General features: G+C 40.4%; 2 protein-coding genes across 13 annotated transcripts in view; one reads left to right on the forward strand and one right to left on the reverse strand.

Moving 5' to 3' along the window:
• Nucleotides 1-1,660: 1,660 nt before the first annotated feature.
• Nucleotides 1,661-7,889, forward strand: LOC108726551 (probable ATP-dependent RNA helicase DDX17). 2 transcript variants are annotated; one of them, XM_018454200.1, is made up of 8 exons: nt 1,661-1,982; nt 2,388-2,741; nt 3,213-3,866; nt 3,997-4,169; nt 4,272-4,331; nt 6,418-6,660; nt 6,743-6,928; nt 7,008-7,889. In XM_018454200.1, the coding sequence occupies exons 1-8, from the start codon at nt 1,966-1,968 to the stop codon at nt 7,040-7,042; spliced, it is 1,722 nt and encodes a 573-aa protein (XP_018309702.1). In that variant the 5' UTR covers nt 1,661-1,965; the 3' UTR covers nt 7,043-7,889. The 2 variants fall into 2 exon arrangements, with proteins under 2 accessions (XP_018309702.1, XP_018309701.1); XM_018454199.1 differs by having other exon boundaries at nt 1,666-1,982; nt 7,005-7,889.
• Nucleotides 7,890-12,495: 4,606 nt separating this feature from the next.
• The window catches only part of GluClalpha (glycine receptor alpha 1), an 84,052-nt gene continuing 70,694 nt past the window's right edge, over nt 12,496-25,853 (reverse strand). For 8 of the 11 annotated variants that reach the window (XM_018454112.1, XM_018454110.1, XM_018454109.1 and 5 more), the window contains 7 exons: nt 19,405-19,474; nt 18,644-18,797; nt 18,183-18,265; nt 17,907-18,041; nt 17,673-17,825; nt 16,572-16,852; nt 12,496-15,442 (listed from right to left, as the gene is read on the reverse strand). In XM_018454112.1, the coding sequence (XP_018309614.1) occupies nt 14,876-15,442; nt 16,572-16,852; nt 17,673-17,825; nt 17,907-18,041; nt 18,183-18,265; nt 18,644-18,797; nt 19,405-19,474 (1,443 nt within the window). In that variant the 3' untranslated portion in view covers nt 12,496-14,875. Of the gene's footprint in view, nt 15,443-15,580; nt 15,898-16,571; nt 16,853-17,672; nt 17,826-17,906; nt 18,042-18,182; nt 18,266-18,643; nt 18,798-19,404; nt 19,475-25,853 lie in introns of those variants that run through there. The other 3 variants (XM_018454115.1, XM_018454117.1, XM_018454118.1) reach the window with 2 other exon arrangements.

Below are 25,853 nucleotides of genomic sequence, written 5' to 3' on the forward strand. Positions count from 1 at the left end.
TTCTAATCCTTAATTCGCAATCCTCAATCACCAATGCGTAGTGTGACATGGGCATAAGGCCGGAATCAGACTACGCATTGAAGATTGAGATCGAAGATTGAAGATTGAAATTTGACCAGTGAGGACAAAGGAATTTTAGCTCTTATTGTTTTTATTGGTCAAATTTCAATCTTTCAATCTTCAATCTCAATCTTTAATGCCTAGTCTGATTCCGGCCTAAGCTACGATAAGCACTGCAATGGAATAATGACGTAGATTTTATCGTCACTTCCTACGACTACTACGGTTGGAAAGATGTAGCAGTATAGTACAAAATAGTGAAAGACAAGGTAACCTGTTAGATGGTTAAAATAATAAACAATTTGAATCGATATTAAACCAGATGCTCATAAGAAGATGTTCAGGAAGCATTACAAGGTAAAAATGGAATTTTACACTTATCTATATGTTATGAAATACAGTTTACGTTAAAAATTACTTATTAGTTATGTATTGCGTGGTCTACAATGGGCAGTAGCAGTAGTGGATTAAAAAGTAGGCGTAAAAATCGATCAATCATGGTTGATTATTCTCCTTACATTCGATTATGATTGGTTGATTTCTACGCCAACTTCTTAATCCACTACTGCTACTGCCCATTGTAGACCACGCATTACTATCATTTCACTGTACACTGACAGTATATTTGCGAAAATGGAACGCTTATTTTAGCACACTAGAGTGACGTCATGCTGTCAGTACTGGCAGTAAGTTACAGAACGCAGCCCGGACCTATGGCTCTGTACATACACAAAACGCAGCAACGCTTTCCGTGCAGCAGAAGTAAACGTAATCAAGAGGTCTATCCGTGTTGTTTGAATCCTCCAAAATCTTTGCACTTAAAACAAGATGAATATGTATATTCGGCTGTTGAAAAAAGAGAAAGTGAACTACGAGGATCCTGAGTGCCCAAAAATACAAGCGACGCTAAGGCCGGAATCAGGCCGGAATCAGATTAGGCATTGAAGATTGAAATTGAAGATTGAAAGATTGAAATTTGACCAATCAAAACAATAAGAGCTAAAATTCTTTTGTCCTCACTGGTCAAATTTTAATCTTCAATCTTCAATTTCCACCTTCAATACGTAGTCTGATTCCGGCCTAACAGGTCTAATGAGTACAAAAAGTACGAATAAACCTAAGGATCTGTTTTAGTAAATTAGCTTATTTATTGACCCCTTTTAAACTCTGTCTACGGTGCTAGAATTCTGTCTGAGGTCTTGGATCCAAGAATGTGTAGCCTGTAGTTTTTACGGAAAAACTAGGCATTTTTCGGTCCGAGAATTCGGATCCCGAGTTCTAGCCATGAAGTCTAGCCGAGTTCTAGCCATGAAGTCTAGCCGAGTTCTAGCCGTGAAATGTCTGAATAAATGTTTTGTTTTTTCTGTAGGTACAATGGATATTGCAATTATTGAAAAAAATAGAAATCGTTATGTCATTTAGATGTATAAAAATAAACAAAATCTATCAAGTGACTCAGCGGGGACTTCAAGGAAAAACAATCGGACGAATGAAGTTCCTTTGTGATATAAAACTAGAAATCAAATACATAGATATCCAACTGTAGGTAAGCCACAAATGGCGTGATATTGAAAAAAACAATTCTTCAAACAATCATAATCGGAGAATTAGCTCCGTAGAGAATTTTTCTCGGCTTTTTTTTTGTCAAATCGCACGAACATATAGTTTTAATGATTTTAATTAATTACGAATGATACGTAAGAAGAGAATGTGCACTGGCGTGTCTACATCATTCCTACTTCAATGGCGCCACTTTTTTTTTCCTCTGTGCGTCACTCTGATTCGGATTCGGTTTGGACTCGCGTTGTTCTGACGTTCCGTATGTAAGCTACCGCGGGCCGTTCGTTCTCAAGTGACGTTATTTAACAATAAATAAACGGGGTCGTTTACGCGAAAAGTGTAAATATGGGCCGCTACAGGAGGTAAGTGACACCGACATCGGTATACACGAAATGGAGTGAATGGATTGTTGGTCTATTATATCCATCGATGGAAACCACTTGCAGCGTCAAAGGCTTGCCTTTCTGTCACAAAAATAAAAATTTTCTTCGGTATTTCTGTAATTTCTTATGTAATACAAACGTTCTGTATAATGATTATATTTGATGTATATAATCTATAGATATGAGTTATGAATGAATGCATTGATTCTTTGATGAAATGAATTTTTCTTACTTTGTGTATAAAAATATTATATATTTTATATATGTATTTATATAAAATATATTATAAATATTATATAGTATATATTTTATATTATACTATGATTTCTCTAAATGACATGAATTGGAATTTCAATATCTAATCATATGTGCAACTTATTTCAGTCGTAGTCGTGAAAGGGACAGACGACGCAGGTCACGCACTCGTTCGCGGAGTAGGTCACCGCGTGACAGGAGGAGCTGGGGCGGCAGCGGTGGACGCGACAGACCCTCCAGTAGTCGCAACAGTCGTGGACAACCAGGCGCGAATCTGAGGAAACCACGATGGGATCTCAACCGACTCGAGCCCTTCAAGAAGGATTTCTATATTCCTCACAACGCGGTGCAAAATCGGGATCCTCGGATCGTGGAACAATACAGGGTCGAAAAAGAAATCACTCTTAGAGGCAAAAACATTCCGAATCCTGTTTTTGACTTCGACGAGGCAGGTTTCCCAGATTATGTTCTAAGAGAGATCAAGTAAGTAATGAATGTTATGAAAGATAAGTTTTGATATTTTATAATTTGTGTTGATAAGTCTAAGTTATCTCCATTTATTTATATTAAAATTTAGGATCATGATTCTAACAATAAGCTATTTCCATCTTATAATTTATGATCAAGATTCTAATAGCGTTTTTGAATGGAGTGGGTTTGAATCTAATCTGGGTCGGATCGATTACGTCACATGCTTTACTTTGATTTCTGATTGGACGAGATTATGATACTTTCAGGTCAAACATGGGTTAACCGAACCGGGTCGGGTTCAAACCCACTCCACTCGGAAACGCTATATACGTATCTTCATTTAGCTAATAATTTATAATTACAATTCTAAACTATCTCTATTTATCCATCTTATAATTTATAATCATAATTTTAAGCTATCTCTATTTATCAATCTTATAATTTATAATTATAATTGTAAGCTGTTTATGTTTTGACTTGTAGAAGACAAGGTTTCAGTGAACCTACATCGATCCAAGCACAAGGATGGCCGATCGCACTAAGTGGACGGGACATGGTAGGCATTGCATCTACAGGATCTGGGAAAACGTTATCTTATATACTGCCTGCGATAGTTCACATCAACAGCCAGCCGAAATTAAGTCGTAAAGATGGACCTATTGCTTTAGTATTGGCGCCTACGCGAGAGCTTGCCCAACAGATTCAGCAAGTCGCTGATGATTTCGGTCATTCATCGGGCATTAGGAACACTTGCCTGTACGGTGGAGCGCCGAAAGGTGCTCAAGCCAGAGATCTGGATGGAGGTGTAGAAATAGTCATAGCTACACCTGGTAGACTACTGGATTTTCTTGAGTCCGGCAAGACAAATCTGAAAAGATGTACATATTTGGTATTAGATGAAGCTGACAGGATGTTGGATATGGGATTTGAGCCACAAATCAGAAAAATCATAGAACAAATTAGACCAGACAGGCAAACATTAATGTGGTCAGCTACGTGGCCTAAAGAAGTAAAAAATTTAGCCGAAGATTTTCTTAAAGATTATGCTCAAATCAATGTTGGTTCATTACAACTTTCAGCAAATCATAATATATTGCAAATAATTGATGTATGTCAGGACTATGAAAAAGAGAATAAGTGAGTATAAGAGTTTCGAGTGATTCTGGCTTATTTAATTATTCCTAGCCGTTGTTAACAATAATTAGCAGTTAACTACAGAATTAGTCTGTCACTACTATAGAAACAGCTATATGCCACATTTTTATAGATTAAGTACTCTATTGAAAGAGATAATGGCAGAAAATGAGAATAAGACCATAGTGTTTATCGAAACAAAGCGTAGAGTGGACGAGATTACGAGAAAAATGAAACGCGATGGATGGCCAGCGGTTTGTATTCACGGCGACAAGACACAGCAAGAACGAGATTGGGTTTTACAAGGTATTACAAAAATTAAATATTTTTTTACTAAGAATTTTTTCTAATTATACAAAATTTAACGATACATAAGCGTACAGGTATATAATCATATCTGAATTGTAGATTTCAGATCAGGCAAAGCACCAATCCTTGTTGCTACAGACGTTGCTGCACGTGGCCTTGGTGAGTCATTCGAATTTTTCGATTATTCAACGCAACGATGTCGTGTATTATGAGTCAATTTTTCCTGCAACACGGAAAACAAACTGGTTAATATTCACGGTATTAATTTTTCCCCAAAATTATCAAATTTTTTTTCTGTTTTTTACAATGCTCTATTCTAACCGAAAATTTAACAAATCTTGACTGCAATGTAATGTTCCGTTAAAAGCTGAAAGATACAAGTAGTTTGCATACAAACATTTCTTAAATCGTAATGATCTTAAGAAGTATAATTTTATGCCATATGAAGTTGGAGTACATGACGAAAGTTAATCTTATATACCTAATGACATTAGATCAGATTTCATATATATGCCGTGAATAACAGAAACCAAACGTTTCTGTCCAAGTTTTGTTGTATAAGAATTAACCTTGGCTTAGTTTAATTTATATTTCATTTGTTGAGTACATTATTTGCAACGTTATCGATTGCACCATACAAGTTTAGATCTCTTTCTACAAAACGGGACATTACAATTTTAACGCGCTGTAAGTTTAAAGTCAGCAAGAGAATGTAGGAAAGGAATAGGGCAAAAGAAAGCAAAAAAAAGCATATTGAAACAGGAGGATGGTTGGAAGTAACTATACAGCTAACGCGGTTGGATCTTTGTTTGTATTGCAGAGGCACATTGCGCGCAGGCCCACGCTGGGTAATGCAAAGCATGTCGGGGGTGCCCGCCGCCGCTCTTTGTTCGGTGGTGCACTGGTTTGCATTGTCTGCGCTGGCCGCGACGCCGTGCCTCTATTCGTCCGTCCGTCAATCGCGTGTGAAGGGCCAAGTCCGGGCCAAATCGGCATCTACTACTACTACTACTTCTACTACTACTACTACTACTTTACCTACCTACCTACATACTGGATATCAGTCCTACTGCGCTGCGCTGTACGCCATCCGGGCTGGCTGGCCAGGTCGTTGTTGCCAGAATAGAGTCCCCTGCGCTGGCACGCTCAAGCTAATCAGACAACCAACAACGTTGGTCCGTTGAGGCGGTGGCATGTGATAGCAGATATGCCAGAGCCTCTCTTAGCGCGCCCTGCGCCCTGCGCCTGTAGCGACAGAGTGGCGGAGGCAGTAGCTGGAGCGAGCGCAAATAGCCAGGCCCTGCCCGTACGTTGCTAGCGAAACACTCGCCCACTGCCTAATATTTTAGTATTACATAGTTAAAATTTGATTAATTGACATATACATAAATACACATACATACACATACACAGACACACACATACATATACATCATACATAAATCTGTATACGCGTATATATAAATCATATATGTATACATATTTTGTCTCTTTCGTATAATTATTACTAACTTGTGGATTACTGTGAATAGAGGTTGTCAAAATTAAGTTAAATTTGCCGTTTGTATATGTATATGTATATATACGTGTATAAATGCATATATTCACAAACTATCATTTTAAACAGTATGCATTTCTCATCCTTTTTCCTTCTAGTCCTTGTGGTAACTACATCAGTCATACATCAGTCGTATTTTATCATATTGATTATTATATCATCATATGAACTTGTTATGCAACGATTCTGGTCTTTTTACTAATTACCGGTCGTCCATATGTAGAAAGACTTTAAACACATTTTTTATTTTCTATTTCTTAAATGTAATAAAATAAGAATATTCGCCATCACGATATTTAGGGGAGAAAGATCAGGATCGTTCTCAGTATATAACGATTTGTTTTTATTTCTTGTTCTTGTGTAGAACCTATCACTTGTTAAAAGATAAAAAAGAATATTACATAATTTATACAAGAAATTGCTTTTTAATAGAATTCTTTATATCGAGTACTTTTTTGTTAATTGTTAATACAAAAAGAGGAGCAACGCGATATTTCGAATTATTAGCTTCTCGATGAACGTACTGAACATTATAATTTACTGCAATATACCATTTGATATTCTATTCATACTCGACTCGCGATGTTTCACAATCCTTGCGACACACTACTACTTTCTTAACCCATGTCTGTCCTTGACGCTAGAACTCTACAAAGATCCAGATCTAATGCCAACTCTTAATTTCAGACGTTGAAGACGTCAAGTTTGTCATCAATTTTGACTACCCCTCCTGTTCCGAGGATTACGTTCACCGTATCGGTCGTACCGGCCGCCGACAGAAGACCGGCACGGCGTACACCTTCTTCACGCCTAACAATGCCAACAAGGCTAACGATCTGATACAAGTGTTGAAGGAAGCGAATCAAGTGATAAATCCGAAGCTACTGGAGCTCGCCGACAGTAAAGCTGGCGGCTATGGCAGAAACAGAGGTATTTCTGAAACAATTTCTGGAAGAAATGTTTACTGCGTAAAGTTTATTCGTGTAAAGATCATTTGAATCGGCATTGGCAGGTGGAAGAAATCGATGGCGATCACGAGGCGGTGGAGGTGGAGGCGGTGGCGGTCGTAACGGAAAAGAACGCAGCTATTCGCGAAGCAGAAGTCGAAGTTACAGTAGAGAACGCAACGGCCGCAGCAGTCGACGAAGCTACTCGCGTAGTTACTCGCGGAGTCGTAGTCCCGTCAGCAATCGTAACGGTAAATCGCTGTATTATCCGCAGAACTGTTGATTCCGCGGATCAACTGATACTAACAAGAAATCATTTCTCCTCAGAAGTTATCGGCAAAAGTTATTGGAGTAGCGAGAGATGATCTTCCAGCGGTGGATAAAGAATGTGTGTGTTACAACGCAGGTAATTTTTCTTTTTTTTATTTTCGAAAGAAACGGTTGTAATGAACGAGACTGTTTCAACGAGACATTCGCTATTCGCGAGAAACGACACTTCAATGTCGAATTTGGTGGACGCACTACTATTATACACTACTATATAGATCATCAAACTTCTTGCGTACAGCAGCTTTCAATCTGCACCTCGTGTTCCGCTGAATTCGGCAGCCTGATTTTTATTGACGATATAATCAGTGCGATGACATAATCAATAGTTTGCTGACCATATATACACGAATTTTTAATGTCAGCTTCAATAACGCTGACCGTCGCTGTCTTATATAAGAAAAACTTTTAACGTGAGTACACAATACTGAAGTGTACTCGAGCAAAGATTTTATTATGTATTTGCTAGTGATAGAATGGTGGAATGTGTTATCATATCTTTTACTTCCTTTTGCATCCCCATGCTGCATCTAATTTCTTCCTTTTTAAATATTATCAATATACACCAATTTATAGATTAGGCAAATCTATTATAGCAAACGACTCTTTATACATTTTTATAATGCTTATTCTCACGTTAATCCTTACACGCTCTCATCCGGTAGTAAAAAAGAATTAGATTGACGTGAACGAATGATGTATAAATCTAATTATTATGCGAATTAAACTTCCAGTGTATAACAGTGTTTAATTAGTACGTATATTTGTAGATTATAATAAATTATACTATATGTCTAGTACGCGCTTATTTGTAATTCGTCCGTCTGTATTTAGGCAATTATAACAAACGATAATAACACTTGATGTACAGTATTTCAACAACGTGATAAATAAATTCGTAAGTGTCTACATTATATTTCCTATTTTAATATCTTACGTGCATTCTGTAGGATTTGCTCGACTGTTTTAATAATTATGTTGCATCAATAATCACTTACCTGTAATGAGCTTGGCGATGATATCTGAATTATATGCATCACTGATTTGACAAAAGAACAAGTCGTTGATATAAAAGAAAATGAAAAACTTATGGTCGCATGCTTCGATTATCATCGCTAAAATCTTTAGGAGAATGACAACCAAAGTGACTCACGTTTAGGGTCGGTTTTTCGCCTGTGTTCTGTTTAATTTAATTTTTATCTTAATTACAGGTGGTAATACTTAAAGATCTTATGATAATTTTAGAATACCGAATTCCATTTATTCTCTCAACCCGGTGTTCTCCGTGCGTTAATCTCGTTCGTTTCGCTTTGCGGATGGCCGATTCTTTGCAGCCACGTGGTATTTGACGACAGGAATAATTAATACTCGACCAATATATAAGGTGTATTTGACGGTGTAATTGACGATCTAATAAGTTCACGTGGGAAGATTCCTTCTCTTCTTTTTTTTTATCGGACTATGTGCCACGATACAAATTTATTATGTTACACATCTTGGAATATCGTGCGCTTAAATGCATTCACGAATCACAAACATGCAATATCTTTCTTATGTTCTCGAGACGCGTGCTCGCTCGAGTCGCGATTGTTCCACCGCTTTCGCCGGGGAGGACACAATCTTTACAATTATTGTGGACAACGTACAATATCCGCTCGTCGATACTTATCCCGGGCGAGCGCGATTTTTAAAGGATTAATCGAGACGGGGAAAGAGGTGATCGACGTCGAACGACTCGATCGCGATTACGAGGATATCCTGCGCAGCGTCGACCGAAACTTCGGACTGCACCTTCGAATTATCACAATTAAAAGACACAGTAAATTTCCAAGGTATTTTATCAGCCATCGTATATTTCACTTAAATTTATTATAATTCGACATAAAAAATTTACTGTGCCTGTCGATTTCAGAATGCTGGACGATTCATATTCGAAAGGTGCGCCGTGCTTCTTGGCCGAGACTGCTCGCAGATCCGCTCGCTGTCCGTTCGTGATTGTAAGAAAACGACATACACCACCGATGTTCTAATCGTAATGTTAACATCGAAGTACGATTTTTCCATCGGACTGTAGCCTCGCGATACAACAACGTGTCACGGATAATGCAATTTGCTTGCGGAACATACATGGATATTTGTACGTGTGTGCAACACGCGTGTAACAAGCTCCTCGCATGAATTGGGGGAAGGGGGGGGGGGTAAAGGAGGGATTTATTTTTTTTTACAGGGCTCAGCATGCTTCGTTCACATATATTACAACATACGCATATAACAATAACATTTAAAACCTTTTTAGGTGTCTTTTCGGACGTGGGAGAGAGAGAGCTATGGCGCGCTTATAATTATGTTCGCAATACAACAGGATACTTTGTGTGCGTGCGAAGGTCATATATTCATATGTATGTGTATTAGGTCGTGTGTACGTGTGTTTATGGTGAGACACTTGTGTTTTTCGGTGTGCGGATCGATCTTGCCTGGACCAAAGTGACTCCAAGCAAGCAAGTGATAAGTGGGAGGTTGAGGATGAAAATTTTACACGGTCGTCCTTAACTTCCGGTCACCGTATCCTCCTCAGTGAATATTACGTATAATACTTCCGGTCTCTATTCCAGATTTCATCCCTTTTCTTCAGCATTACGATGTTAGCAAACCGAGGAGGATATGCGTCTGTCGGTGAGACGTGTGCCTGCGCGTGCGTGCAGGAAGTTCGATGGAATCTATAATTAAATGTCAGTCAATTGTCCGCAGTCACTAAAATAGTCGTCTTGTCTTTAAGACTCTATGGAGCAACGGTTTCTTGAAGAGGGGAAGCGAATTGATAATGGGAGACGAGATAACGCGTTGGAAGTAGTTCTCGATTACAAATCAAACATGCAAATCGAGTTCAATCCCCCTTTTTTTTTTTTAACATAAACCATGTAACGCAAGTCAAGCTTAACTCAAAAAGGAAAAAGACTCTCGGAGAAAGATGTTTCTCCTCGCTCGTTACAGCTGCTTGTGGTGTGTCAAAGAGATCCCATGATTTTATGCGCAAAGTGATATAATCTCTCGATCGTTTTCTCCTCGCATGAGTGGAAACAAAGCGAAATATCCCGAAAAATGACATATTTGTTGAAATTGTCTTTTTCTTTTCAAAAATGCCGCGAAAGAAGATTTCGCACGAATCATCCTATTAACGATCTTTGGTAGTCCTGAGAATTCGCAGCTACCCATATAGGGTCTTACAATCGGCCCAGTGCTGGGCCGTTACTGGCTAAGTACTGGATGATGATTTGGGCCCAGTACTGGCTGACAGAACTTTGGTCGTCATTTGACAGCCAGTCATTTGCCAGTGACGACCCAGTACTGGTTGACAGAACCTTGGTTCTGTCAGTCGACAGTCATAGCGTTGGCTAAGCTTTGGTTTCATTGTAACTACTGGCGACCCTATATGGGTATTTAAGTTTGTTAATTCAGACCGTGTGATGCCAAGCCTCGAATGAACTTCGCTGTACAGACACCTGTGCGCGGATATGAGAGACTCGTTTAACACACCTTTACGCACCGCGATTTACTTATAGTACAACCGACGAGGCGCAGGAGAGATCCGCGATTTCTATCGCTGATCTCTACGTATAATCATTTCGCAAATACTGGCTTTGTGTCCCTTTAAACCTCTGACGTAGACACATACAGAGAGCATCTCTAAATATACAGGGTGTCGCGCCCACCCTCGGAGGTTTCGCGCGGAAGCCGGTAATACCGGGTGTTTACGCGAAAACCACGACGTGTCTACGCGTACTGTATCCAAATCACACACACGTAGACACGATACAGATAGGCACGGAGTAGAATACAGTGAATCAACACGAAAATGAGAAACGAAGATGACTGTCTGATGGATGATTGTCTCGTCCATCTATACTATTCGTCTACGATCCGACTATTCTGTAAATTTATTATATAATCTGATTGTAAACGCATAGTATAGATAGACGGGACGATGGTCATCTTCGTTTCTCACATTTTCCTGTTAAATAAGGTTCATTGTTATTATTAATACATGAAACAATCAACATAGACTGAAGATTAGAGTTTCTTCCGATTATTGCTAACATCACGTGATAATACTGCACAGTTATTTTTATTGTTTTCGTCTATTTGGATTACGATTGGTTTGGATACTTTACGCGCAACTGGCATCAATGAATCATTCCCGATTCTATGTATACATCCGAATCTACACTGCGTCAGCTCTCTTTTCGTGCTGGGATTGCTCGAAGCGAGAGGTGGAGAACTTGATGACGTTACGAGTCGAGAGATTACAATGTGCACTTGTTTAATTTTATCCAATTGTTTAATTTTTACCAATGTTGAATTTCTAGGAAAATGATAATCGGCACCATCGAGGTGTGCTACTACTCTTTAGTGAAAAAATAGTCTTCTCACACAGAAGTTAAAGAAAAACACAGATCCGTGTGATTGTATCTCGATTAGGATTATTCGAATAAAAAATAATTTTCGCTCGCTAATGACTCGGTTTTTGTCCCTTAAGAATTTAAAGAAATTTGTCTAAACGATACTCGAATAATCTCGCATGTGAATTGTAACGTAACATAAACTCGTTACCGTCACATCTTAGGCTGTGTTTCAAAATTTACTGCCAGTATTGAAAATCTATAGTGCATATGACATAAACTATGGATTTTCAGTACTGGCAGTAAATTTTGGAACACAGCCTTAATATCCCCTATACCTTTAATATTTTTCAAGTCGACAATTCGTTATAAGAGAAACACAATCACCATGTATGACATTTATATATCTGCATTTACGATTAATCTTTCATGTGAGGACGCGTTGCGTTCCTATCGCGCTTCATAGAACCAGGAAAGCTTGTTGTACACGGAGATAAATTCACTTTTCACTATCTATGAAGACGAATATCGGATGTCAGTTCAACGAAATCGCATCGGCCTGATGGAATCTCATAATTTTTTTTTATAAAAAGAAAAAGTGACTTATTCGCACATTCCTAGGTACAACATGTAGTCTTACGGAAGCGTGAGATACTTGCCGATGTCGCGGGCGGATATTGTCGAACCCGCCGATCAGATCTCGCTTCTTACGCACGCGCTATGCTATCGGTTGCACGAAGTAAAAGAAAGATACGACGATGTACAGGGAAGAACGGGGGTGCGATCGGGCACATCGCGCAACGACGAAACTCACCCCGTCGCGAACACCTCGCATTCAGAGGCCGAAGTTACTCTCCAGATTTTCCAGATTCGAAATTGAAGGCACAACGCACCATTTGCCTTTGATATACGCGCACCCCTCTCTCTTCGTTATCCACCACCAGACGCGAAACAGGGGTGTGCTTTCGTCGAATTTTGCCGTCGTCAACGCCGGCAAACGCGCTGTGTTGTCTCTCGCTTGAGGGTAGCGTCTCTCGTCGTGTTTCAAAAAATAAAATCGTCCGCACTTCTTTTTTTTTTGCTTTTTTCGTTTTTCTCTTTTTTTTCTCTCTTTATGAGCACGTTCTGCGTGTCTTCGTCGTCTCCTCGTTCCATCCGTGAGGTCGACGACACCGCAGCTCTTTCGACGGACAGGTCGACGGATTGGTTTCCAGGCGCGGCGTCGCCGATCTCTTCTGAGCAATATACGTGGGACAGCCCCGTGCCGCATCGCCGGGAATCCTCCCTGAGCGAACACATCGACCCGGGGCAGCGGAAACAGGAAATATGTTGAACGTGGTATGCGTGCGACGCGACCGCTTCGCCGATACTTCGTATCGCGAGCCTGCGATCGCTCTCGGCTCGCATCCGCGTTTTGCGTCAATCTTCATCCGGGCTGTCAGATCATCCTCGCGAGAAAACTGCGCCGAATTTATCTCCTTTGTTCGCTAACTGTTTCCTTTTAAATTTGTTTCAAAAGCTTCGAATCTTCAGAAATGCAAGTGTGGCCGTAGTGGCGTAAACCTGTTCTCCATTCCAAAGGATTCAAATCCAGCCAGAACCCATCAGATGATTTTATTTGATCGTTATTTTTCAGAAAGCAATGACAAACCATTTAAAACACCTTCCAGTGGTAAAAGAATCTGCGGCGTTAAATATGATGAATCCATAATCATCTAAATTAATTTTAGATAATGTTCTAATTTTAGATAATTACAGATTCGTTATTAAAACTGTAGATCCCGCATACTTGTGGCAATTGAATAATCAACATGCGTACCACAAACATATGAGAGAGATGTAACACAGGCCAGAAGCCTAAGAGGAAGAAGAAGGTTCATTATATTTAGCGTCGCAGATTTTTTGCTACATTAAATTTAAAATATAACATTGACTATTTTAACTATTTTAAAAATAAATTTACCATTGGCAAGGATATTCTTGGCTTGCCATTGACTTCCGAGAAGTAGCGATCAAATAAGATCATTTGATATGTGTTCTAGGGAAATTCAAATCCCCTGATTTTTGACACAGAGCAGACGCGCAATTCTTTACGTCATGATCGTTACATCTGTACTTTTGAAGACTCGAAACTTTAAACGAATTTGGAGATAAATTTGCCGATAATTTGCATTAAATAAATGTTTCGACGAGCATTGGCTCATTTTCTTCGCAAAAAGAACGGCTGCCCGGATAAGGACTGAGCCTAGCGATACCAATAAGACATCTGATGGTATATTATCAATGGTAGAAGAGCAGGGGGATACTTCTCTAAAATCCACCGACATAATTAAATTACAACGTGACGTCCTTTTGCCTCTCTAATCTCCGCGACAGCTACCTAACACTGTCCTTTTAAATTATATATAGGGTAAATAAAAAAATATGATGATTCAAACACGAGCTTTTGGCTTCGGTCTGCGTCACTTGGTACCGCTAGGATTGATAAACCTGCCAGATACCAACAGGTTGTTCTATACACCCGAAAGATCATCGAACGTTCAACACCTTTCTAGATACATAGCTTTCAATATTCTTTTTCTAGCGTCGAACATTCCGCAGCCGATCCTCGTGTGCACCTTATACAGGCTTGAGGAGGGATAACACACGACGTAGCGAGTCAACGCCGATCATTTCGTATTCTTGAAACTCAATGAAACATCTTGTCTAAACGCGCCGTTCATCCTCGTGTTGAGACAATTGTCGTTTCACGTGGAAAACTGAAGCGAACCACGTTGTCTCGACGTGCCGTGTGTTATCTCACCGTTATCTCATCTTACGGTAATATTTACTGGATCCGACGAACTGTCCGTTAATTTCGCAATGACGGACGCGTCCGCGGTCCAACAGTGCGCGATCTCGCGCAACGTAGATATATTTATACTTATAAACTTTATGCATCTTTTTTTCTTTCATTGTTAACAGGCCGTGGCTATACAGGGCCCTCTACGCTTTCAATTCAGTCTGTGGCACGCGGTCTTCCGAACAGATCATCGATTACGATGGTACATACATGCATGCATACGTGTATATGTCTGTGTGCGCGAACATATATGTGTATGTGTGTATGTGTTTTGTGTATGAGATGTAATACGCAATTAAGATGTTATATTTCATCGTCCTCATCATTTCGACCGTCCCGAGATGTGTACTGAACGTCGCTAACATCCTCGCCCCTTAGATGATCCTCGTCCTGGAATATTTCCGTTTCAGGCGCGAACAATGAAGATTTATCTCCACGTCGAAGTGCCTCCGGTCGGTCCTCGTCGAGCAAACTGCAGTTTGATTTGCAATATCGTTGGTGTTAATAATGTATCATCTTACGATCGGAGCTCGTAAAAAGTTTGCTTCGGTGTTTCTTCGAGGATTTATCCGACTTGACGGATCGCACTCGGCTTGGTTTCGTACACATAATTCTGTATACGCTTTCCTTCTTCACTTTTCTGCACTGACGTTGTCGCCTCCATGACCCGTATAAATACACCAGTACAAGACGTTGAAAAGAATGAACATGAATGGGAAGGCATAGCGCGCAATGTAGTCGATTCTCGCGCTGCCTCGGGCATCATCCGGATATCCACATAAAAGCAATTTCCTCAGCCAGTAGCGCGTTTTCGACGACACCGTAGCCGACATGGGCAGCGGTGTCGTGGACGAAATCGGTATCGCGATCGGCGGCGAAGGTGTTGCGGCGCGCAACGGCGTGCCCAGAGGCGACGCTGAGGAGGCTGGCGAAGGCCATCGCGACGGCGACGACCTCGCCGAGCTTCTACGCGAGTGATGTCGCGGTGCCTTCATCGGCGAACATCGGCCGGCGACGCAATCTTCGTCGTTCAGCAGCGAGAAAGTCGGCGATGGCGAACGATTCGGATGATAACGCTGATGACGATGTAACTGATGATGGTGGTGGTGCTGCTGCTGATGATGATGGTCCTGCTGATACGTACGCGGCAGCGAATGATGTTGTGTCATCGACGGATTGCTGCCATGAGTCTGCTGTTGCTGTATATAAAAATGACTGTGATGACGGGGAGGATCATGATGATGGTGATTCTGAGAAGGATGATGATGATGATGATGATGACGATTATGAGGCTGATGATACAGTTGTCGTTGACGAGGACGTGAACGTTGTTGCGGCGGTCGTGTCTGTTGGAACTGTTGTTGCTGAGGATGGCCGCGAGCCACTTCCCTTGTTGATCCGAGCGCCTTCCCCTCGAGATTTATTCTTGCCCCTCGTCCTCCCGAAACAGGTACGTGGACCAATACGCGAGGTTGAAGAAAGCGAATACGATTGGGAAGAAGATCCGTGAAATGACGTCGATGCGCTTGGACCTCGTCGGGAACTTGGACAGCCACGACCTGCAGCAGTTTTTTTTCCGTGGTTGCATATGTATTTCGCACTGCTGCAATTTATCCATCGACATGGAATCCTCCGGGTGTCGGACCAGAGGCTTCTGAAAGAATTCGGGTGGTATTGAACCATTAATTTCTCGTACTCTTGGCTCCTTAATTCAAACTATTTCGATTCTAATCGAAAGAATCTCGACCCTCTTCTTTTTGCTGCATAAAAGAATCTCATTTTCATCTAGAAGAAGCGTCTAGAAAAATGGATCAGGTCCTGATCTCTTCCTTTGGTGCATACAAACTCAGATTTTTCAATTGCAATTCTTTATAATAAATAAAAAAAAATATGCTATCCCGGCTGAGGCAATATTTTTCGCAACAAATTTTTCGTAGATTTATGATTTTAACGTCTAGATTATTAATAAGATGCTTATTAGCATCAAAAATGATTAAATTGCTTGTCAATTTAATAAGTGATATTACTACTCTGGTTCTGCTCTTGATTGCGTTTCAAGACCGAAAAAGATTTCAGCGATCAGAATCAGATACGTAACATAAATTCACGCAGAAATATTTGAGCACTAAGATCCGCTTTGACCGAAATAGGATTTCTCTTGTTTAATTAGAGTTGCTATGATGTTGCCGCAACACACGTTCACGTCCTCGTCAACCAAAACGAAAGTTTCCGGAAAAGCTCGAAGAGAAGAAAGCAGCTATGTCGGAAGTATCTTGAGCGCGTGCATGGAGATGCTCGAGGAACGTCATGCCTTGTTGGTATACTAACCATAGCGAAGTTGGTTGATCCATCCGGCTCGAGCAATTCCGAAGACGGATCAATCGACGACGAATGTTCCATCTCGTTCTGTGGAAACTGCTTCTTTATGTTGTCGCTGTGCATGTCGCTACGCGACGCGTAGTTGACCAGCGCGAATTCAAGTAGTGCACCGAACACGAAGGTCAAGCACACTCCTGTCCAAACGTCGATAGCCTTCGTGTAGGAGACCGGTGGCAGTGAGGCGTTTATCCCCGATGTCTGAGTGGCCATTGTCAGCAGTGTCGTAACGCCTGGACGGGAGAAGACCGACAGACTTTTTGTAGATTTTTGTTATTAATCTTGTGAGAAGATTCAATAAACGCTAGTAAAAAAAATTAATAAAACAGACGAGTTTCTATAAAAGTGTATTTCCCTTTTTTTTTTTTCTTTATAAGATCATTAATCGTTACATTATTAACTAGCCTTTAAATATTTCATTTCAATGTGTGCATTGCAGCTCGTCGTATTTAACGTTAAAACTGATTTAAAAATAAATTCAATCATTCACATTCAACCAATATCTGCAATTCTATTCGTTCTTTTAATAGTAATATTGATTTTTCTTATTTCTGGGTATAAATTTAAACACTTTAGTGTATTTATTTTAATCTCTGTCGCGTGGCGATCACGTTTCGCTCTTCGTTATGATTATTTATGGCTGCGTTCAGCAGAAAAAACTTTGCAAACTGTATTGGAAGATTCTTTAATACGATTGATTCATACATTTAGATTCAATGAAGAACTAAGAGCGAGAACAATCAAATTAAAGAATTTTATAACAACTGCAAAGCTATTTCTTCTGCTTCTTCCGTAGCCTACGACACAGAAAGTTATTTTTGTAGTATTAACAAATTTGCTGTGCTGTTACAACAAATACGATTATCTATAATCGCTAATTTTATTCAGCTGTACTTTGTCAATTTAACATAGAAAAATAGCTATCCGTATATTACTGTAGATTTGCTAAATCAGTGAAGTTTTTAGTTACTTTAATAAATCTTTTTTTTCCTTGTTACGTGAATTGTAACTCTGAATTGTAACATCGCTTTGTGCCTAGATAATAATTTGTACCTAGTGACACCCGGGCAGGCACGGCGCTCTGATCCAGCCAGAAAGACACCCAGGACACGATAACGAGCATACAGCATGGGATGTAGATTTGAATGAGATAGTAACTGAACTCTCTCTTGAAGAGCAGGTCCACTTTCAAGCAACTGTACTCTCCTGTTTTTTTGTTTTATTTCATCGTTAGAATCGTTATATGAGTTCATCATGTTTTTCTTCTCAACGCAAGTCTCCACTTACCGGTGTTCGTCTTGCTATTGCAGTAGTCCGTGAGGAATTTCTCGAGGGTGAACCTGGGTAGGTGTAAATTCTTAACCACTTGAACGGGGTCGCCTTCCTTCCATTGAAAGACCAAATCGTTCATCGTCCATCCGTCTATCGGGACGGACGAAGACGGTTATTATTGGACGAATGATTAACTTCGATAATGTTTAACGGAAAAATATTTACTGCGGAGAGTTAATCTAGCTAAATGGGACGGAAAACAAAGTTTACCGAGTCGTCGGAATTACTTACAACTCGCCATACGAAGTGAGCAAGTTTGTCGATCCAGGGGATACAGTTTCAAATTCATGGGGCACGAGAGCGTCAAAGATATCCTGCGTCAGGGGAAGAAAAATAACGATGGTTTATATAATGTCTCTCTGTGGAAGTAAGAATCCAATTCGCAATGGTTACACAAACGCGTTTGTGTTTCGTCATTCGGCACGGTACACAAGATATAGATCTCCGATGTGTATTTTAACGAAGCGAATTTTGCGACATTTGATTATCACGAGGATGAAATGCGAGTGTAACGCGTAATAAATTCCCGTCTATGTATTGAACGATTGTAATTTGGATCAGTAGTTCGCAGAGGGGAGAAAAAAAAAGAAGAAGAGACATCAATAATTCTTCGTGAAAAATTGCGCAATCTCGCTGATTAGCTGACTCTGCATTCGCCGTACATCGATTATATTCATAACGCTGGTACTCACCGTATGCTATAAAGAACCGAGCCATCCGGGAAAATTCGTATGTATACGTTCGGCATAATGATGTTGTGAAAGTGACCCTCCTTCTCGTTCGAGAAGAACAAATCTGGCATCCAGACGCGGCTAGCTTCCGTCAGAGTTAAATATTTAAGTTTACCTGCAACGTTCAACGAGAACAGTGGGTACACCCGTGAAAAATAGGCGTACGTTAACGAATACGGTATCGCTCGTTAGCGTTCATTCAGTAAGCAGAAAGCGCGAATATCAGCGGCAATTTGCAAAAGGGAGATAAAAATAGCCGCTATTAAATTTGCGTAACGACCAGCGCGAGCGAATAAAATGTTACAACTCGCCCTTTGCGGCGCGATATAATTGCAATATGAAAAAAGTGTAGGTATAAAACGCTCTTTGTGCATCCGAACTTTTCCCGTTGACCGCAAAATATCGTGTTTGTGTGATGTTACTGCATGAAGATACTTTGGCATTTATGGAAAATAAAGGAAGGATGAACTTTGATCGGACTTTTTGATTTTTTCCATATTGCAACCTATACCAGTTACGGGGAATACATCCCACCTTTAAAACTATTATTCTTGTATTCATATGACATGGCATTGTACACGCATTGCACGACTGTTATATTATTGTTGTTCCCATTTTATCGCACCGTGACTTTTTATCAGCGTCGAAACATCGATACCGGAATTGCGTGGAAATTTCAAATTGAAAATCAGTTATAAAATACTATTATGAACTTTACGTACCTCCAAAGTCATTAAACCGTAATCTCTCATCCAACCATTGTTCCCGAAATGTTAATTGTACGGAGTATTCCTGGAGAGAAGAAGAATAAATACGATTAAACAGCGTCGCGCGTTATAGCAGCGAGTAATGTAAAGAGTTATTCCTTTTTCTTCTTTAGTTAGTAAGTCTTTCTAATTATAAAGTTTCGAAAGAAACATAAAGAACGTGCGTAACGAAATAAACAGTAACAGAAGTCTAAATTCATCTTGAATCAAATAGTATTTATAATAGAGCAGCGAAGTCTTTGTGAAGAATGAAGAAAATAGCTTCGCGTAAATGATAACTCCGCATTTAATGAAGAGTTTTAATTATAATTACAATTGTATTTTTAATTCAATAATGATCAGTTCTCGAGAACGAGTATACCATTTCAATGCGACACGTAAAATCGAATAAAGCATAAAAGAAAGTTGAATTAAAAAAATGTAATCTCTTTCTTTCCTCTTTATATATATATAGGTATATATTATTCGATAAAATCTCGCACCTATAAAAAGCAATTATTCAAACACCTCGTAACACAAAGAGAATTTCTTTCTATCTATAGGTAATATTATCGCCACTCTGGAACGTGCAACGCCAAACTGGTTGTCAATATTCTTACCATAAAAAAGAAGTGATCGTTAATACACAGAGATGGATTTCAATTTCATGTTAAGAACTGTATTCTCGAATAGGTCGAATATTTTGACATCGTTTTAGCAATTGACGTAGTTGCAGCTTTCATTTAATTTTTCTCAAAAAAAAGGAACTGTCTGATATCATATCATACAAATTATATTTTGCATCGCATGATAAATGATCAAATTACAGGGAGACATAAAAAATTAATGAAAATAACGTTTCAAAAAGAGATTTCAATCACTGCAGTAGATTAACGAGGTCAGTAACATTCGTGCCCATTGATCCACATCTGCGACATTAATCTGCCTTGGCGTAATCGCGCATGTCGATAAGTTAACTCGTCACGGATCGAACTGATGCATTTAGGTGGAAGGACGTCATTTCATCGAGTTGCACCTGAGCGACGTACAACACGCGTCAATCCGTGACGACTATCTATCACTTGGTAATGTGTGTGTCGAGAAATATGGAACAGAAGACCGGAGATGTTATATATCGGTAACGGTGGGAAAAGCGTCCCGGGAAGACGAAAATCCTGGATTGGAATGAATTATTGAAACGCATCCGGGGACGTTTTTCCGCGATAAAGCGATCATGCGACTCGAGGGCGTTTACAAGCGTCGACAGGACATCAATAGCCGATCTGTCGTCAAATGCTCCGAATAACACTGGCGCAGCCAAGGAGATGGGGCGGTGGGATCAAGGGCCATGCAAAAGCGAACACCGAGGACCTACCATGATGTAATCAGATCAAATGCCAGAAATGTCTCGGGCACTATTGCGCAATCTGTTAGCGGTAAATAAAAGAGAACGCATGCAGTTTCGCTCACGGTGCTCTCGTGTTCCTCAGCTCGCCTGCGACCGTTCCTGCGGCGGGCGTGCGAAGTCCTGTGTGACCTGTTTCCTATTTCAGAAGGGGGTATAAAGGGAACGCTTTCGCAAATACATATTTCTTTTCCTCTTTTCAAAATATTTTCTTCCTTCCTCCTCGTTTCCCTCGACCTACCGACCGCCAATTTTCGTCTATCCTCCACGCTCGGTGCAGTGCAGTTTCACTCTACAATGTTTTTTAACGTGAAAAAACATCCCGTTGGCCCTTCTCTTTTTTTATCTAACTTCTTTCTCCCTGTCGGCTTGCGGTATTAGTTTTCAACTTTAAAGTGTGCCAGAGCTCACACTCGTGTGTGTTTCGCTCTTCTCCGCTCTCCTCCGCTTCTAACTCGTCCGATGGTTTTGTTCCGTCGTTAACTTTTTAGCGACTCGGCCGTATTCGCACGCATCTAATATCGGCGGAAAGTTTCTGAAAAATTGAGGAACATACCGCCAAACGAGGATTTACCGGTCACCCTCTTTTCAAGCTTTCGTTCATTCTATTTTTCCTTTTCTTTTATTTTCTTTTTTTTTTGCACAACGCGTCGTTTTTCTTTTTTTTTTTTTTTTCTAGTATAATACATCACTCACAGAGAAATAAAATACGCTAAACACGTTTGGATGCCCGTTTGTACTTCAAGGTACTTATCCTTCCCGTGTAACGCGAACGACGGAGCTTTCCTTGGGACAGGTATCGTGTGCAATACTACCGCGATTATACGACATGCACTCGCGATTTTCGCATCTCTCGAGATAAAAGCGATCATCGCTTTTGTATCCGTATGAAAAATATATCTTGTGCGCATAAAACGACGTTATGGAGATTCGTCTATCGTGCGTCGGAGGAAGATTTCGAACGGGAAATCGAGTTGTTCTTTCAAATGTATGCATCTTGCACAAAAATTCTATGACACCGACTGAAGAAATTGCCATTGGCGGAAAGACTTTTTCACACTCGATTTGATTAAAGTGGAGGATAGAAATTACTAGTAAATCATCGCAATGTTCTTGCGGTAACATCTTCGTGGAGACCCAAATCGCCTTTCTAAAGCTAACTGCTCGAATCATAAATTGTACGAAACGAAATAAATATGTGCGATCATTATAGAGAACTGATATATATATTTTTTTGCAACCCATTAAACATTTTTAAAAATAATATTACGTCATATATATATCATACGTGGAATAACGAATAATCGAATGTGTCGTATCATCGAGGGTACTTACGATGATGACGTAAAATTATAATAAATACCAATAACACAGCGACAACACGTCGAGGGGGGTTTCATACATAATCCTGACGTATAAGATCTAGCACACAGTCAATATCTCAATTTTATGCTACACAATGACAAATGCAAAGCATCCAAAAAATCATCAGTGTTCTATATTTAAAAAAAGGGAAGAGAAAAATGGGGAGGGTAACCGCAATGCAGCCCTCGAATTTACGTCGAACGATCCTGCAGCCGTAAGATAAAGACAGCCTCTATTATATTTCGGGCTACGTTGGCACCGGAAGCTGTTGCGCGCGGTAACAGCTGGCTCGTAATTTTTCCCTGGCTCTTACCTTTAACGAACGACAGTCATCGCTATCTCTACCTTTCTTACGGGCAAAATTCTCGAATTACGCGCGCTAGGGCGATATATTTGCCGTTTAAGCCGGCCGCTCGACGAAACGAGTGCTCCTTTTTCTCGCGTCGTCCGTAATTAACGCGGAAACGGCGATTTGTTTCTTTCCCCCCCCCCACCCTCCCCCTCCCCTTGGGAAATCGCACGGGATATTTAAACGTGTCTGGAGTGCAGATGCACTTACACGGGTAGAGAAGCACAACTCGATTATCGCGAGGCGACAATAGGCTAATTGGTCGAGTCGAGTCTCTCTCGATCCCCCTTGCGAAACGGGTAGTTTTTAGCGAGTAAGAAAGTATTATATATCGTCACTCTGTTGTTCCGGCAATTGTCCTGATGGCAATGGGATAGTGGGATGTGTCGCGAAAAATAACGCTCGCGAACCCTCTATGGACCGTGTCATTATTGTTGTGACTTTTATCTCTTTTTAACACGCTCATATCCGAGGAAAGAACGGCGTAATATTTATCAGTTGCTATTAAAGTTGATCTCTCTCACTATTTTATGTCGTTATAATAAATGTGATTCTATAATTAACTCGATGATCATGAACGTCAAAAATGAATCGTGAAAGAGAAATATTGACATGTAAAAAATACGTTATATATATTTTATATATATATATAATATATATATATACATATATATATAAAGACATTATATATATGGCCGGAAAGAAAATTCAATTAAAGTTAAAAGTTTCCACATCACGTCTTCACACAAATTTGCTCTACTAATTTCCTTGATCACATCGGAGAAACTCCCTTTGAGATTTTTAACTTCGATCGGAACTTCCGACTCGCCGTCGTCAGGCATTGTTTCGAAGTTTTGTTTAGGTCACAGAGGGTTCCACGAGATTTCGGGGCCAATACTGCCAATCAGCTTGCTCGGCGATTCGTCCGTATTCCGTTTTCATCGCCGATGAGCAGCCTCACGTGTTAAATTTTGTTTCGCTTAAAGCAGCGTCTACGACGAGATATTAAAGCGTAAAACTTGAGCTTTAAGTCCTAAACCGTAAGAAATTGACCAATCATCTGGTCAATTTTTTATGACTTAGGGCTTAAAGCTTAAGATCTTAAGACGTGAAATTTGAGGTTTGTGCCTTGAATTATAAGAAACTGACCAATTATAGTCGATTATTCTTCTCACACTTGACTGATTGGTCAATTATGACTTGGGGCTTAAAAGCTCAAGTTTTACGCCTTAAAATCTCACTGTAGGCGCCGCTTAAACGATGCGCATACACAATGCGTTTTCTTCGTGCGCTATTTACGGAGAACGGGTTACGATCTTCCGTCTTGACGCGCTTATCCTCGTCTCGCCGTTACCGTCTCCGATATATTCGCTCGCAATAAAAATTCTAACAGCGGCATTATTCCCACGCGAATTTCCCTCCCATCCCTCTGAATTTGTTCCTAAGCGCAGCGGTATGCTCATTCAGTTGACAAATATTTGTCGGGATAAACGATGCCGAACGTGCCCGTACTTATGAGAACGTGATACAGAATGAAAGAAATAAAGGAGACAGAAAAGAGACAAGTAGAGAGAGAGAGAGAGAGAGAGAGAAGCGAAAGTAGAAGATGAAGAAAGACGACAGAAAGGACGGATTCTTGCAGGGCCTAAAATTGAACGACCGATTTTTTCTCTAGCAATACCTTCAATGCGTAACGATTCCGATGAATATAATATTTATCCCGTGGTTCAGTTTAATGATTACGAGCGCATGATGTCCGAATAGCGAAAGTAGGAAGAGGGATATGTGAACAAATATCGTTTTTGTTTTTTTATTGTGTGATGCTGGCGTGTGAAGCGTAACGAGTCTCTGATTCGTCGAAACAGAATGCCAATTATCTCGACGAGTTCCGCGCGACGGCTGGGGAGATAGAAAAATCAATGCTCGAATCGCGGTGTCGAGAAGAATTCGACTGGACGTCATTTATGATGGAGCTTCCACCCGAAATCGTATCCGACGTATATCGAAGCGAATCAACAAAAGAATGGCAATGATTACCGTAATATTGAGAACTCCGTAATGCACTGAACCATATTGAAATTTATCGCTCGTATATATTCATGTGAAGTTTATCGCTCGCATTCATTTTTCCGCCCATCGTGGGATATAAATATCCCTCTCCGACAAAAGATGTGTTATACATGGCTTTGAGTAAGTAACATAAAGATCGCCCTCCAATCTCGCCGCGACTGAAGAGTATCGGTTGCCTACTCATCTTGACACAGAATTCCAAGGAATCGTGCGAAACCCACCCACGGAGAGCAAGAAAGTCAAAATAATGTCACGTTGACGGAATTATGATTAAAAAAAAAAAACAACATAAATTCAGTCAATACATAGAAAAAAAGATTTTCTCTGCCGCAGCTAATCTTAGTTTGTTATAATATATTTGCTGCCGTAGCTATAAATTTATAAATTACAGCGAAATGGTTTGCTGTTGCTGCTATAATATAGATATCATAGCTAAGACATTAGCTATAATATCTATATTTTAGCTGCCCACATTTTACACCTGCCATTTAGTTACCACACGCAGTTTTTAATTACAACAGCTACTTTTCTATCCGTCAATGTCCTAATCAGTCAATGTGACGTCGAATTGACATCATTTTGACTTTCTTGTTCTACTTTGGGCCACTTAACGTTGACGACCTCCACGAGATATCGTTTGCATTTACAATCAACGAGGCAGAGACACGCGTGCGTGTGCATGTGAATGTGCGTGTGCGTATGTGCGTGTATATCGAGCTTACTGTCTCTCGTCTGTTAGGCGAGCAAACCTGAGGCCCCGCAACGTGTCTCGGAACGCATTTTGAAATTGGACTTCCGAACGCGTGCGAGCGCTCGTGCCCGCGATTGTGTCCTCCGCCGTTCTCGCGGGCACACGTCGGTCAGTCTCTATAGCAAAGGTTCCAACAAGGCACAAGACGTGGTTGCAACGTACAGTCAATCGAACGTTCGTACGATCAGTACGGGTGCTTTCCATTCGGTGACACGGGTCAAAACAAAGCGTCGTTCTATCTTGTTACGCCCTGAAGAAAGGCAGAATGACGCTTGCTGTCACCGACTTGTGTCACCAAATGGAAAGCACCCTATATACAGCAACAGACAAATTACTGATCGTACACTGCAGGCGCGACGCAGCTAAAGCTCTAGTATACCAAAGTAGAGCAATCCTTTTATCCGAGCCGAAACGCCGACAACTTTCCTATTGGCTATTTCGACCGCCATTTTCGACCTAGTCCAATAAGCGCTTAGTATTATTGG

The sequence above is a fragment of the Mycetomoellerius zeteki genome, unplaced genomic scaffold, assembly GCF_001594055.1.
Source record: "Mycetomoellerius zeteki isolate Tzet28-1 unplaced genomic scaffold, Tzet1.0 scaffold426, whole genome shotgun sequence".
Lineage (NCBI taxonomy): Eukaryota > Metazoa > Arthropoda > Insecta > Hymenoptera > Formicidae > Mycetomoellerius > Mycetomoellerius zeteki.

Coding starts and splice junctions, on each gene's coding strand:
- LOC108726551 (XM_018454199.1), top strand. Junction 2,742..3,212: donor TATGTTCTAAGAGAGATCAA/GTAAGTAATGAA, acceptor TTTGACTTGTAG/AAGACAAGGTTTCAGTGAAC. Junction 3,867..3,996: donor GACTATGAAAAAGAGAATAA/GTGAGTATAAGA, acceptor ACATTTTTATAG/ATTAAGTACTCTATTGAAAG.